The 12,708-nt window shown below is 40.7% G+C and overlaps 1 protein-coding gene across 2 annotated transcripts; it reads right to left on the minus strand.

The window, feature by feature from the left end:
* Positions 1–637: 637 nt before the first annotated feature.
* Positions 638–12,647, minus strand: gtf2e1 (general transcription factor IIE, polypeptide 1, alpha). Of its 2 annotated transcripts, none has more exons than XM_033618150.2 (6): positions 12,468–12,647; positions 10,835–11,130; positions 9,656–9,813; positions 5,184–5,379; positions 4,621–4,850; positions 638–1,872 (listed from the first exon to the last, which is right to left on the minus strand). In XM_033618150.2, exons 2-6 carry the CDS (start codon positions 11,122–11,124, stop codon positions 1,418–1,420), a joined length of 1,329 nt encoding a protein of 442 aa, XP_033474041.1. In that variant the 5' UTR covers positions 11,125–11,130; positions 12,468–12,647; the 3' UTR covers positions 638–1,417. The 2 variants fall into 2 exon arrangements, with proteins under 2 accessions (XP_033474041.1, XP_033474042.1); XM_033618151.2 differs by having other exon boundaries at positions 10,835–11,127; positions 12,468–12,607.
* Positions 12,648–12,708: the final 61 nt, after the last annotated feature.

Below are 12,708 nucleotides of genomic sequence, written 5' to 3' on the forward strand. Positions count from 1 at the left end.
ACATTTGATTTGAAAAAGCTTGTTTTCTGTAAATGCCAGGCCCACGTCTACACTCAGTCTTTGGCTTTGAGGTGAAATTGCCCCCATTATGAGTAGGTGACCCAGTGCCGTGGGTTACTGTGGTTACGTCAAAGCAGTCATTATTTGGTAAGCCACATAACAAAATACCCTAGATCCTGCTGGAGCCCATCTGGAGAAGTACCAAGAGTGTGTTTGCCCAGTAGGGACTGCCTCAATGAATAATTGTCACCTGAATGTGACCCGACAAGACAGGGATGGTCTCACTGGGGGACAGGACCATGGAGTGGAATGGTATGAAATACATGTTATTTTTCCCAAAGCCTATTAATCTTTCTCTGTTTGGGGATTTTTTCCCTCCATTTCTCTTGACATCAAGCTTTCACACATGAACATGTTTATAATCTATCTTTGTATTATGCTGCACCATCCCTGATAACAGAATAAACTAACACATTGACAGTTCGGACTGGACTTGTCTCATCCTCCATCTGAGAAGACAAATGTCACAGTGCCCCCTTACTTCTATACTCTGAATTGCTCCGAAGTGTATATGCTGACACACAATGCTTCCATTCATCCCTCTATGTACACGCATAAACACATATTGCTGAACTGCGGTATATTTTTTTATTACAGATTGTTAAGAAAAAGACATATTTTACTGTAAACCACAACAGTTCATCCATTTTCTCTTTTTTCCCTCTAGTATTCAACATTTGCCTGAGATGAGCTTTTAAATCCAGTCCGATCTTGCTTTAGAAAAACAAAATATTCGGCACAACACCAGGGAGAAAGCAGCATGTCAGGAGCACAATGATGGCAGCTTCAGTCCTTCGGTGCTGCCACGTCTTTTGGAAGTGCTCACAGTCAAATGCACAATCGATGTAGTTATACATGAGTCGGACGAAAACTGACTGGAGGCATAAAACATATGCTGGTGTGTAGACAGCTGTATTGATGGTATCTTAAGTGTATCTGGTCCGTCAGACACATGAGAGACACATGACTGGAAAACACAGCTATAAACATGACTGGTGGAAACAACCGGTTAAACTAAAATAAAAAACAGAGACTAAGAAGAAACAAATTGGCACTCTTCCTCTTCTGGCTTGGTGACTGAGAATAAAAAATACTTTGGACAGAATACTAAAGGTGTGATCACTTAGGCAACACTGTCAGCATGCCCTTGATTCTCATAATGCAAGAGCATGAAGCTGACTGTAAATACTTCTTAAGCAGCATCTTGTTGGTTCTACAAACATTTTCTCAGGTGTCACCATTGTCAGTTTAACAGAGCAGAAGTATACTTTAGGGAGATCCTAGCCAATCCACCAAATTGTTTGATAATCTGTGTGTAAATGTCTGCATATATCAGTGTGAGTGTGTATGTGTGTGTTCAGAAGTACATGTCCTGGAAGAGGGTTTGTCCCATTTCAATGTAGGCCTCCTTCTCCTGGGCGGACATCTGCTCCACCAGCTCTGGCCTCTGGCTGACCTCTCGGTATGAGAACTGCCGGCCTCCCACCATCACCATCGGCTCATCCCCCACCTCCTCAAACTCATCATCGTCCTCTTCATCCTCCTCCTCGGCGGCCCGATGCTGTGCAGCTGTGGCAAGGGGAGGATTGGAGGGAGAGTCGTCATCCGATTCGCTGGTGTCACTCTCGGAGTCGCTGGCATTTACTGTGGTGGAGGTGATCGCTTTGGTGGCAGCGCTTGCTCCGCCTCCTCCTGCTCCTGCCACACTCCTCTTCTCATGTATGAGCAGGGCACGCATCACTTCCTCATTTTCATCCGCCTGACCAATTCCCTGACCAGCCGCTCCATCCTGGGCTCCAGGAACAACATCACCTGTGGAAACATAACAAAACTCATTAAAATTTGAAATATATTCACTTCTGAAATCATTCTTTCTTCTAACTTCTACTAGAACAACATTTTGAACTTTCTTTCTTCTGGAGCTTTGCCACATTTAAAACTATTTCTAAGCATTTATAAATAATCCCTGGAACGAGATGCCTATGATGGTGTGTTTAGGCTCCTATCTTACAGTCTCATCAAGCATTACTTACTGCAGCTCAGTTCTTGAACAAAAACTTTAATTAAACCATGTATTGGAGGGGCTGTGGGACGGAGAAGCAAATTATATCATGTGTTTTGGGAATGCTCTGGGATTTACCATTATTGAGAGACAATTTGTGAGAGTGGGGAAAAAGTTCCAAAAATTATGATTGATTTTTGTTTTCAGGTCTTCAGGATGCCACAACAGCTTCTAAGGTTTTCTACTACCAACATTGGCAGACTGATTTGATGTGCTGTAGGGAAAATTCTGTGATAGAAAAATTTTCATCTACTTTGAGACTCAAGATGGACTGAATTTATCAACCCTTTGAGAACAGATTTTTGGTAAAAGAGCATCAGACCGTTGTCAGGGGCCGGGCAGCTCTGCTACCGGTCTCTCTTGTTTTTAACCTTTTTGTTGTCGCCAAACTACAACTGCTCTTGCTTCTTCTTTTTCTCCATCTTCTCTTTTGAAGTTTAAAACTTTGAGAATTCATAACAAATCAGTCATGCGTGCTACAACTTTGCAACTTTCACCAAGATGTAGCCACAAATTTCTACACTTAGCAGAAATTATAAAGGCCATCAAACTGTGAGCCTCATTAAAACTTTAAAAAAAAAAAAAAAAAAAAAACTCCTTCTACAATTTTTGCTCAATACCAAATTTGCTACATAGCATCTTCACACTGTCCTCCACAAACAATCCAGCCAGATTTTTAACATAAAAAAATAAGCCCACAATGCATCAAAATGTTTTGTGTAAACAGCACTGTAAACAGCTACTGCAAATTCTTATTAAATTAATGTCCAACATTTATGAAAAGAGAAAATTTTCATGTCATGGTTGAAGTAGTGTGGTGAATTTTAGAATTATCTGAAAAACTGAATTATACTTTGAATTCTATCCTCGTGTTAACTATAGCAGTCAATGGAAGTAAAGGCATAACTAAACATTCGTTTGTCACTTATGGAACAAACATTCTTTGTAAAAAAACAAATAAATCACAGACCTCTCTATGTTGTCTAGATGAAGTACAAACATTTTAGGGTTTTATGTTTTGGTCCCCAGATTTTGCTGCAGAGTGAGAAGTCTACATTCATGCTACTCTAGGGTATAGGCAGCTGCGGACACAGAGGCAGCTGCCTGCAGGAAGAGAGGTCTTACCTTGTAAGGCTCTGAAATAATGTTATCTTCTGTTTTCTGTTTAGAGGAGGTGAATTTACAGCTCATCGCAACTTCATACAATACAGTCTCTGGCTTTTGTTTGATATCGAGTACTAACATAAATGTGGTTGCACATTTCCAATTCATCCTTAGCTTAGTCAGGTTGTTTACTAAACTATGTGAATGTCTCTGTCACACTGAATGTCCCGCTGAACCCTGTTCAAACTCTTAGGATAGCAACAAACAGTCAAATATTCATACTGAACAGCCAAATCTGATTCGACTGTCATAATTCTGAATCGGATACAGCCCTAGAGATCAAGCCCTAGGTGGCTAATGCCTACTTGGGCATTGGCGTTTCTCACAGCAGAAGTTTTGACTTGTCATGGTAAGAAAAGCACAGGCGTTACAAAAAAAACACTGACAATGGCTCTGTTTGATTCAAGTGCTCCAGTGAGAGTGACAGTGAGCAAGCATGCAAGACTCAAGGATCCTGAAATCAAAGCAGCTAAATGAAGTCATCAATGTCATTATTAACACCTGTGTTGTTCCTTCTGTGACAAGTCAAAATGTTTTCAGTGAAAAAGGACTACTGTGCTGTGTGGATTAGAAACACAGTGTAAAATGTAAAACACATTCTACCTGTTGGTGTCCTACTCAAATAAAAATAAAAACCTTTACCTTTGGATTTCATGTCTGTTTACAGGCCCCAAAGGGCGACAAGATCATTACAGACAGATGTGCAGAGACACACCTTAGAGACAGGTCATTCGGAAAGCATAACTCATGCAAATTCCTCAGGAATGGATTTTATTAATGAGCAATCCATGCTCAGCCATGCACTAATCAAGCCCCTGATTATTTCAATTAAGCAATTATGATTCAATGGGAGTCTGGCCAGGCCTGATTGCTGCACGCCCTTGGGTGGGGAAACAATGTCAACATCAGATAGCTTGGTGACAGAAAGAGATTACCTGTTTTGACCACAAAGAGAAAAGGGATTGGAATTTAAGGTCATGAAAAGGTGTGGGTCTAGCTTGGGCTGGTCTCTGTCCATTCTGATCATCATCTTACTAATGGAAAACCCCGTTTATTTAGTAAGCCTCACCATGGACAGGCAATAACATTTAAGATTAATGACAGTGAAAACAGCATCTGAGGGTGGGAGGGAAATTAATGTTGAATTAAACGTCTTCCAGTGGGGTGGGAGATCTCGTAATTATGGCAGAAAGAATTTGCTTGAGGTGGAAAAAAAACTGCACCAGTGTGGCATTACTTCGCATTAGTTCATAGTTTCTTAAGTCACAAAATTAGACTGTCATCTAAAAAAAACTGTCTGATGACGGGGTGTTTTACAAGAAAACCTCACTTACGGTTTTTGAGGATGTCAGGCTCGCTGTAAGCACCCTGCACAGTGCTCTGGGTCAACCAGACGGGCCTCTCTTTGGGTGCCTTGCCTTCACTGGCCTGCTTCTGCTGGTCTTCCTGCTCCTCCATGCTGATAACCACATTCTGGGTGTACAGGTCAGCGTAGGATGAGCCTTTGTTAGCCCAGGCTTCGCGGTGTGGGCCACTTGAGTTTGCTGCTGCAGCACGTTCACGGCTGGTGGAGAGATTCAGTAAATATCCTTTAAACAATGATCTACAACCATTTAATTATATGTGTAAACATGAAAAATTGAGAGTGTGTAACGCATTCAAGCTAAAAATGTTCCACTGCTGTGGCTTAATAGAAAAGAATTCCATTGTGGCACAAACACTTATTAAGTTGAGCCAGTATCACTGAGGCCATTATTAGAGTTAACAGAGGTGAACTCCTATTTGTTGTCGGTGAAACTGCTCCAGGATGTGACTCTTGAGGACTGGCGTGATGCTGACTGAGGGGAATAAGTATTTAGAAGTAGTAAGTAGTCTGTGAGGTTTGTTATAAGCTGACCTCTGTTTGAGGGCAGGAATCTCAGCAGGCTCCGGCTCCAGCAGGTCATGGGACAGGTTAACGTCTTCAGTCTCACGAAGCAGTGCATAGATGGGTTCGATCTGCTCATTAAAGCGAGCGACTAGTGTCCTGCCATCAGGACAGACAGATGCATCCTCTTCTACCTCTGTTTGGCAGAAGGTGCATCGAAATGTACCTTTGGGTTAAGAAAAAACTATGTTTAAAACAAGTAAGCTAGGATGTTCTTGTAACTTACCTGGCTGAAGAACAAACCCACATTTTTGGCCATATTAGGCATCGCCTTTGCTTTTAGCCCAGGCTATAAACCAGCTTAGCAAAATCTACTTGCATAGAATGGCATAGCTGGAAATGTGCTGTGGTTTTCGTCACATTAAAGTGAACACAATGGCATGACTCCACAGATAAAGAGGTAGTAATGACTACTTCCTCACTGTGTGTGGCCTTTAATTTTTAGATGTACTGTATATATCACACATGGCACACATGGGGTTTTATATAGGCTACTATATATGTCCACTTTTATGATCAAATTGTGGATTTGTGACCAAACCTGTGAAACTTCACTTTCCCTTATCATTCAATATTTAGCTAAGAAGTGCAAGTCAACCCAAAAATAACAATGCCTTGTTGTTTATGACACTGCAGGCCAATCTTTTCTGATGATAATTTTTGCATTGCATGGTATTTGAGAGGGCTTTCAGACCTCGTGCGCACTGCACACACACACATACACACACACACACACACCCCGCTTCCTACCAGTAAGAAAAGGGCATAGTTGGCCATCTGCTTCTCTGGCTGATTTCAATAATGGGAACTGTTCCAGTATTACACAGACCCCATGTCTGCCTTGTGTCTGTGTGTGAAAAAGAAAATGTGTTTGTGTATGCTTGGGGGTGGGGGGACAGAGAAGTCTGAAATGCACTATGCCTATGTCATTTAAGGACATTTACAGCATCTATATAAAAAAAACCTAACTTGCTGGAAACAATATAATTACTTTCTAGAAGTGAATTCAAAGATTCTGATGCCGGAGAAATCGTTGAAAGCAAACAACATGGATCAAGGTGGAAAAAAGTCTTAGCTATCTTCTCTTTCAGTAACACACATCTAACAAAGCCATGATCAGTGCAAACTGATGCGAATGTTGCTCTCTATACAATGAATGAAAGAATATAAACAGGATTACTTCACCTAGTATTAAGGAAGGCATGGCAGTGTCTGCACAGGTTTGAGACAGGACAAATGTTCCCTTTGGCGCTCTATATCAAAAAAGTCTGAAACAACCCTTAGAGAGTGCTAACTGATCACAGAAGAAATGGTTAAAAAAATCTACATTTTATGTAAAACTAAAAAGCAATTATTTTTTTCAGCCAGCTGGGGTGGACCTACATGTCAGGTAGAATGAGGAAAAAAAAAAACAACATGCATGTCCTACAGAGACGAGGGTACATTCACACAGCAAAGTGTGAAAAGCTCAGAGCTAGAGGGTTTTCAGCTCTCCTTTGCGGGTCAGAATGAGCTGGGAGAGCAGTAATGTCATTTCCCATCGCTGTGAGGTCAAACTGAGTGTTGCTGGCCCTGAAGAAGCAACCAGTCTGTCAGACTACCATTATGTGAGCTTCAGGTATACTTTTTGTCAGCCCCTGTCAGGGTGCAGGGTTGCTGCCTCACAGCAAGATCTAATACCAGTTGAGGTATTTTAAAATAAGACAAAAGTGCAGAGGAATTCAATTTCAAATTAAATGTGCCACAAGGGAGATGCTTCAGGTTTCAGAACAGTACCAGGAAGCTGGGAATGCTGATTTTTCCAGCATGTAATTTATACTCGCTATCAAAAGTATTTATCCAGTGTAGTGTTATTGTGCGTTTTTTTTCCTCAAATTAGTTTTTTGTTGCATTTTGGGCTATAATATTTAAGACTGATAATATCTGATATTCCCTGTGGATCTGCCCACAAACTTAAGTTTCTAGTCTGTCAGTCAGACTTTAGCGTGTTGTCTACATATCTGGGAGGTCCATTATATTCTTCTACTTTATGGCATTTGGAGCCAATGAGCAGCTTTCCTCCACAACTTCTTACTTATTGATAAACCTTAAATCTGGGCTCCTCAGGAAACTGTGGTGGCATTTTGGACGACCTTACTGTCTTTTATAGGCTGTAGTGGTCGGTACCAACCATGCCATGCTTGCTCGTCAGCAAGGTGGTTAAATAACGCTCCAAAGTTTGGCTAGGTTTTGGATAAACTGGCATGGCCATTTTCACAGGGGTCCCTTGAACTCTCACTTTAAGATATCTGAATGAAAATGGGTTCAATTGTTAACCACAATTCTCCCATTTACATTTAAAGTTAAAGAGTAACTTAACACCCCCTGAAAATCCTGTCGTTGCTGACCTCCAGTGGTCTAACTTTTCACTAGGCTGCAGTTAATCATAAGACCCGGTGACATCACTGTTGTCACTGGGTCCACCAACCACATAACATGAGTGATCTTAGGTGTGGTCAGAGATCCAATCAGAGGCTTGAAATCTCTACCAGCGTGGACAGAAAAACACTGCTTTTCAGCCTGGTGGTGTGTTTTAAATGCTTATGTAGCACAAGCTCTCTGTGTCTCCTAGCAACAGTGTTGGTTGACAGGTAATCAACCTTTGGATTGGCAGACAATATAAGCGTGGTGCCTCGTTCTGACAGACTCAAGAATGAATGCAGTTTGTGAATGAATACAGATCAGAGGAAGTGGTATGGAACACACACAGTCCTCATTGTAAGCACAATATTCTTCTGCAGCATTACATTCAATTTAACTCCACATTTTCACACATTTTTTGCAAACAACACAAAGCCACCAGACGACTTGCTGACAATTAAATCCAAACCTTGTACATTTCAGTGGGCCTATCTGATTCCCATTCAACTGAGGAAGTACTGATGACTTGAGTGAGTCAGTCATGCCTTGGTTACGTCAATCAACCTATGACTTCAAAACCGAGCACACGTCTGTCTACCCTAATGCCATAGTGATTTAGTTTTATCTTCCCTCTGAATTCTGCATACACCCGCCCACACTCTGCCTTGCTGGTTGCTTCTCTTACTCACATGCCAAACGCATGCACAAGCACGACACAATGGATGGCTCCTAGTGATAAGTAAGCGATGTGATGCCCATTTAGAAGCAAGGACTTGGACAGCTGCCAGCCCATATTGAGGCAGAACGAAAATCAGATTTTACTTTAGGCCTTTTGTTGTGATGGCAAGTCATTTCAAACAACCTTGATTTTGGGTTACATGGAGGCATTCCATTGTACCTAAGACAACGGAAAACCTAAGAAATTCTCCTGTGTCCAAAACTCAACTAACAAAACGTTTGTTCAATTCCTCTGTTTAATCTGGGCTATATAGCCACATTAGCAAATATATTAACTGGATTACTTATCACATATTGATATAAGTGTCATTGAATTGATAGATAGATTGAATTTAATATTTTTTCCTGCCTCTTATTCTTTTTGGAAATCTATTTTTTTCTTCTTGTTGATAATATGCAAATTGTTTTATCATAACGAACACAAATAGGTCCTGGGCACCTTCTCCTCTGATTTTTTTGTTTAACCAAACTCAAGTATCCTATACCTCATTAGGGCTGTCAATCTTCCCCCAAAATCAGATTCGAATTTTTAAAGTTTTTTATGTTAAAAATTCAGATAATATTCAAATTTTTCCTTGGTATTGGCTATAGCCTAGGCCTACCACCGCATTTTTATATTTTTTTGTGTTATAATGACGTTATTTTAATATTTTGCATCAAGTCACTGTTATTAACTTTTTACCTGCAAAGGCAGCAGTGCTGCAACATTGTAGGAATTTATGAAAGCCCTTGTGAACATTTCAATAGTTACACATTAAAACAATATTTATTTGCAATTACTCTATTGAACGACCCTGAAGCATGAGCAAACGGGCTGTGTCACTTCGGATCAAAGAGATGTGCCCTGTCACTGTCAGTGCAGGGCTGACAGGGCACCCTTCGCTGAGAAGAGCGAGAGGGATTGTAGGTCTGTCTGTAAACGGGGCTTCTCTGACAGTCATGTATTTCCCCAAAAAACGTAAAAACGTAAAACATAAACATAATGCACGGTAGAGTGCCGTTCCCCCCCCCCCAAAATATTCGAACCTTAGTTTCCAACTTCGAATATGCTTATTTTTACAATTTCAAATTGTTTTCAAATAGCGAAGTTCATTCTGACAGCCCTATACCTCATCTTGTGCAAATGATGTTAGTATTGAAATACTTGACAATCTTGAGACCACATTTTCATGTTCTTTGATTCATATTTAATTGATTTTCTTCCTGGCTGCATAATGGTATCATCACTGCAATCAATTTCACTAAAATTTTCACATAACTGACAATACTTTCTCATATTCAAGCATATTGATGTCATTGTTTACCTGTCATGGGGTCAAACAGCTGGTTGGCCTCTAGGTCGGTGAAGGTGGAGAAGCAGCAGGGGCACCGGAAGGAGGCACGGTTGGTGGAGTCTCGCTCATCTGTCTCGATGCGTCGCCGCATGTGATCCAATTTATACTTGACCACGTTGACCAGTACCCTAAACAAACCAGGTGGGTAAAGTTTTAATTGTAAATGACATGTTGACATAGGAGGATGACGAGTTTTTGATGTGAAACAAAGGAAAAAAAAGGCTGTCTACTCTATATGAAAAATGAGTGTGTGGCACCTATCAGCCATCACGTTTATGTAATATAAAGAGTAGTTTCTCATGTTTTAGCACTTAATGTGCTGGTACATGTCATGGCAGAAGTCTTAAATTTTTCTTAAAGTTCTGATATTAGACACTGACAATGGCAATACTTGGTGGGTGAGTGCCTGATGCCACCCATGGGGCATTTTGTCAGAAATCAGTTACTTTCTAACCTCGTCCCTCTTGAACAAATTGAACCATTGAACATTTTTTTCCCTACAAGTTAACCGTGTTAAATGAGATGAGCACAGCAACATAAGCCCTTGATCAGTGGCTTCAAAATAAAAAGTAACTCTCTTCTCACCTTCATGACTTTGCACTACACATTTTTGCTGACTTAGGCTTCTTTATTATGTAATTTAAATTTTCTGTTTTTCAGTCATGTTATGATAAACAAAAGGGGAACTGAAGTCATGTCTTGGGTGAGACAGAAAATCATAGACAGCATTAAGGACTGGTGTGTTTGAGTTACTGGCCTAGCAGGTATAACATTACACTTCAGGAGATGTAAATAAGTTCCTACTCTATGTCATTAAAAAAGGAGAACATGGTTGTGTTTATTTATGAAGAAGATATCTGTGTCTTTAGATGGAGTGGTGGTCCAATATAGGTCAATTTGGAGGGCCCCTGTCTCCTGAATGGTTGGTCACTTTGGTTCATCAAACCATGTTCTAACACTCTCTCATATAGTTTAACGTGTAGAAAAAAATGTGTTCAAGTCGAAGGGCATGAGGTCAGAAAGATATCGATTTCTGACTTAATTTCTGCCAAACTTACAACTATCTCAAAACTTCCCCTCTTACTGATGGGAAGTTGTTGTGTCTGTTATCTGCACTGTAGCAATGCCAACTATGAAGAAAATAGCCACCTGTAGTTGATGAAGTAGTAGTTGTGCCGTGTTGTCTTGCCATCAGGGGCTGTTTCCACTCTCATGCGGCACTTGACAAACTTGTCTGCCTTCAGGGTGTTGAGTACAGAGCGCAACTGTTTACGATCAAACTTGAGCAGCTCCAGCATGTCCTCCTCACGTACACATGGGTTGCGAATGAGCACATCCAGGGCCAAGGCATGTTCCACTCCATAGAAACCCCTTACGACCTGCTTCGCGAGCCGCTTAAGTGCTGCAGGGACCTCGGTCAGTAGCTCTGGTTCTATCATCTTCTGCTGTGGAGAGAGATGACACCTGTTGAGCAAATATCTGAGAGAGCAGGCAGGAACTTTAGGGGACCAGGGCAGGGGGAGAGTGCTAGAGACTTTGTTAAGCAGCAATCAGTTGGTAGGTAACCTTAATCACTTAACGCTTGAGAAGGTGAGAAGATCATGTTTTTCAAATAACATTCCTTTCTCTTTAATTGATCCTTTCCCTGAAGCTGTGAAAATGTACTTCAATGCCATGATTCTTCCACATATTACATACTGTTTAACTACTTGGTCTCAGACCAGTGATACAATCCTGAAACTGATATAGTCTGTATTCAAACAGGCTCTTAAAGTTATAGATATCAAACCCTATTGTCCTTACACTGCCTAAGCATGCTCCCTACTGCCCCATGGAGGATTCAGCCAGTTAGCTTTTACAGTGAGAGCCTCCCAGATCTCGAGCACTCTTCCAGTACATATAAGATGTAAAACCACATACTGCTCCTTTGCACACCATCTTAAAATCCTGCTCATAAGCAACCAGGTGTCATCATACATAGTCTCCACATGCCTTCACTGTCTGGCTAACTATCTGTGTGTGACAGGTTTACACAGTCTTCGCTCTAATACCTGTATGTAGAATTGCGCATCATAGATTTGACTGTGTGTTGTTTGCTAATGCATCTGTCTTGCTAAGTATAACTGTTTCCTGTCTGATAATACCTGTGTCTTGCTAATAGGTTATGTTCTGTCATGTAGAATTGTCTGCTTCATGCACCTTTAACTTGCAAACTAACTATTTGACTGATTCTATATTCATGCTGTCATTCATGCTTTCAGTTGTCTGCATTTATGTCATTCTGATTGAGTGGCTATTTTAACACCTTGCCCAGGGACAACAGTTAAAAATTAGCTTTTGGCTAACACTGACATATTTACAGCACTGTTTATCACTGTGCACTATCCCAGTAAAACTAAAATCAGAAAAAAAAACGCATAATCCTTAAAAGATACTTTGACAATACCTCTGCTAAGGTGGTGGACATCTTTTTAATTATACCCTGAGCCAACATATACTGAGTGGTGGTTAATACTACCAGACCTGACATCTTCACTTAAGTAGCTTAACGTTAGCTAGCTATCTCGAACAAAGACATATAACACTACATAATGCAGCAAGCGGTAACTTATGGCGAGAATACTAGTAACGTTATAGTCGCTTTACCAATGGCCAATTATGTAACGTTATCTTTACATTTAGCTAGCCGGTGTTACATTATGTTGACCTAACTAAACTTAGCGTTGCAGCCAGCGTAAAGTTAGTTTACGAAAAACCGTTAGCCAGTTAACGCCAACCTTACCCGATACTCTTTAACGTTACGCTCCAACAATACGCCAAAGCCACCGCTTCCTTAAGTCATTTCAGAGCACAATGATTTTTCTCTAACAAAGACAGCTAAAGCTCACTGGACACATTTTACTTCCGAATTTTTAAACTGCTAGGTTAGCTAACACGCTTTATATTTTGAGAAGACAACCCCGGAAATAAATCCAACCGCAACAAAAGGGTTTCTCAATAGCCAATAGCAGCAAAGAGATTTT

The sequence above is a fragment of the Epinephelus lanceolatus genome, chromosome 14 (genome assembly GCF_041903045.1).
Source record: "Epinephelus lanceolatus isolate andai-2023 chromosome 14, ASM4190304v1, whole genome shotgun sequence".
In the NCBI taxonomy this organism is placed as follows: domain Eukaryota; kingdom Metazoa; phylum Chordata; class Actinopteri; order Perciformes; family Serranidae; genus Epinephelus; species Epinephelus lanceolatus.

Bases quoted from the DNA above. Each gene is read 5' to 3' on its own strand.
- gtf2e1 (XM_033618150.2), bottom strand. From the start codon at position 11,124: ATGATAGAACCAGAGCTACTGACCGAGGTCCCTGCAGCACTTAAGCGG. The intron at 9,814-10,834 runs GTGGCTATTTTC...TGGTTTGTTTAG, and splicing joins TACTACTTCATCAACTACAG to GGTACTGGTCAACGTGGTCA. The intron at 5,380-9,655 runs GTAAACAATGAC...CTTAACCCAAAG, and splicing joins GCTGTTTGACCCCATGACAG to GTACATTTCGATGCACCTTC.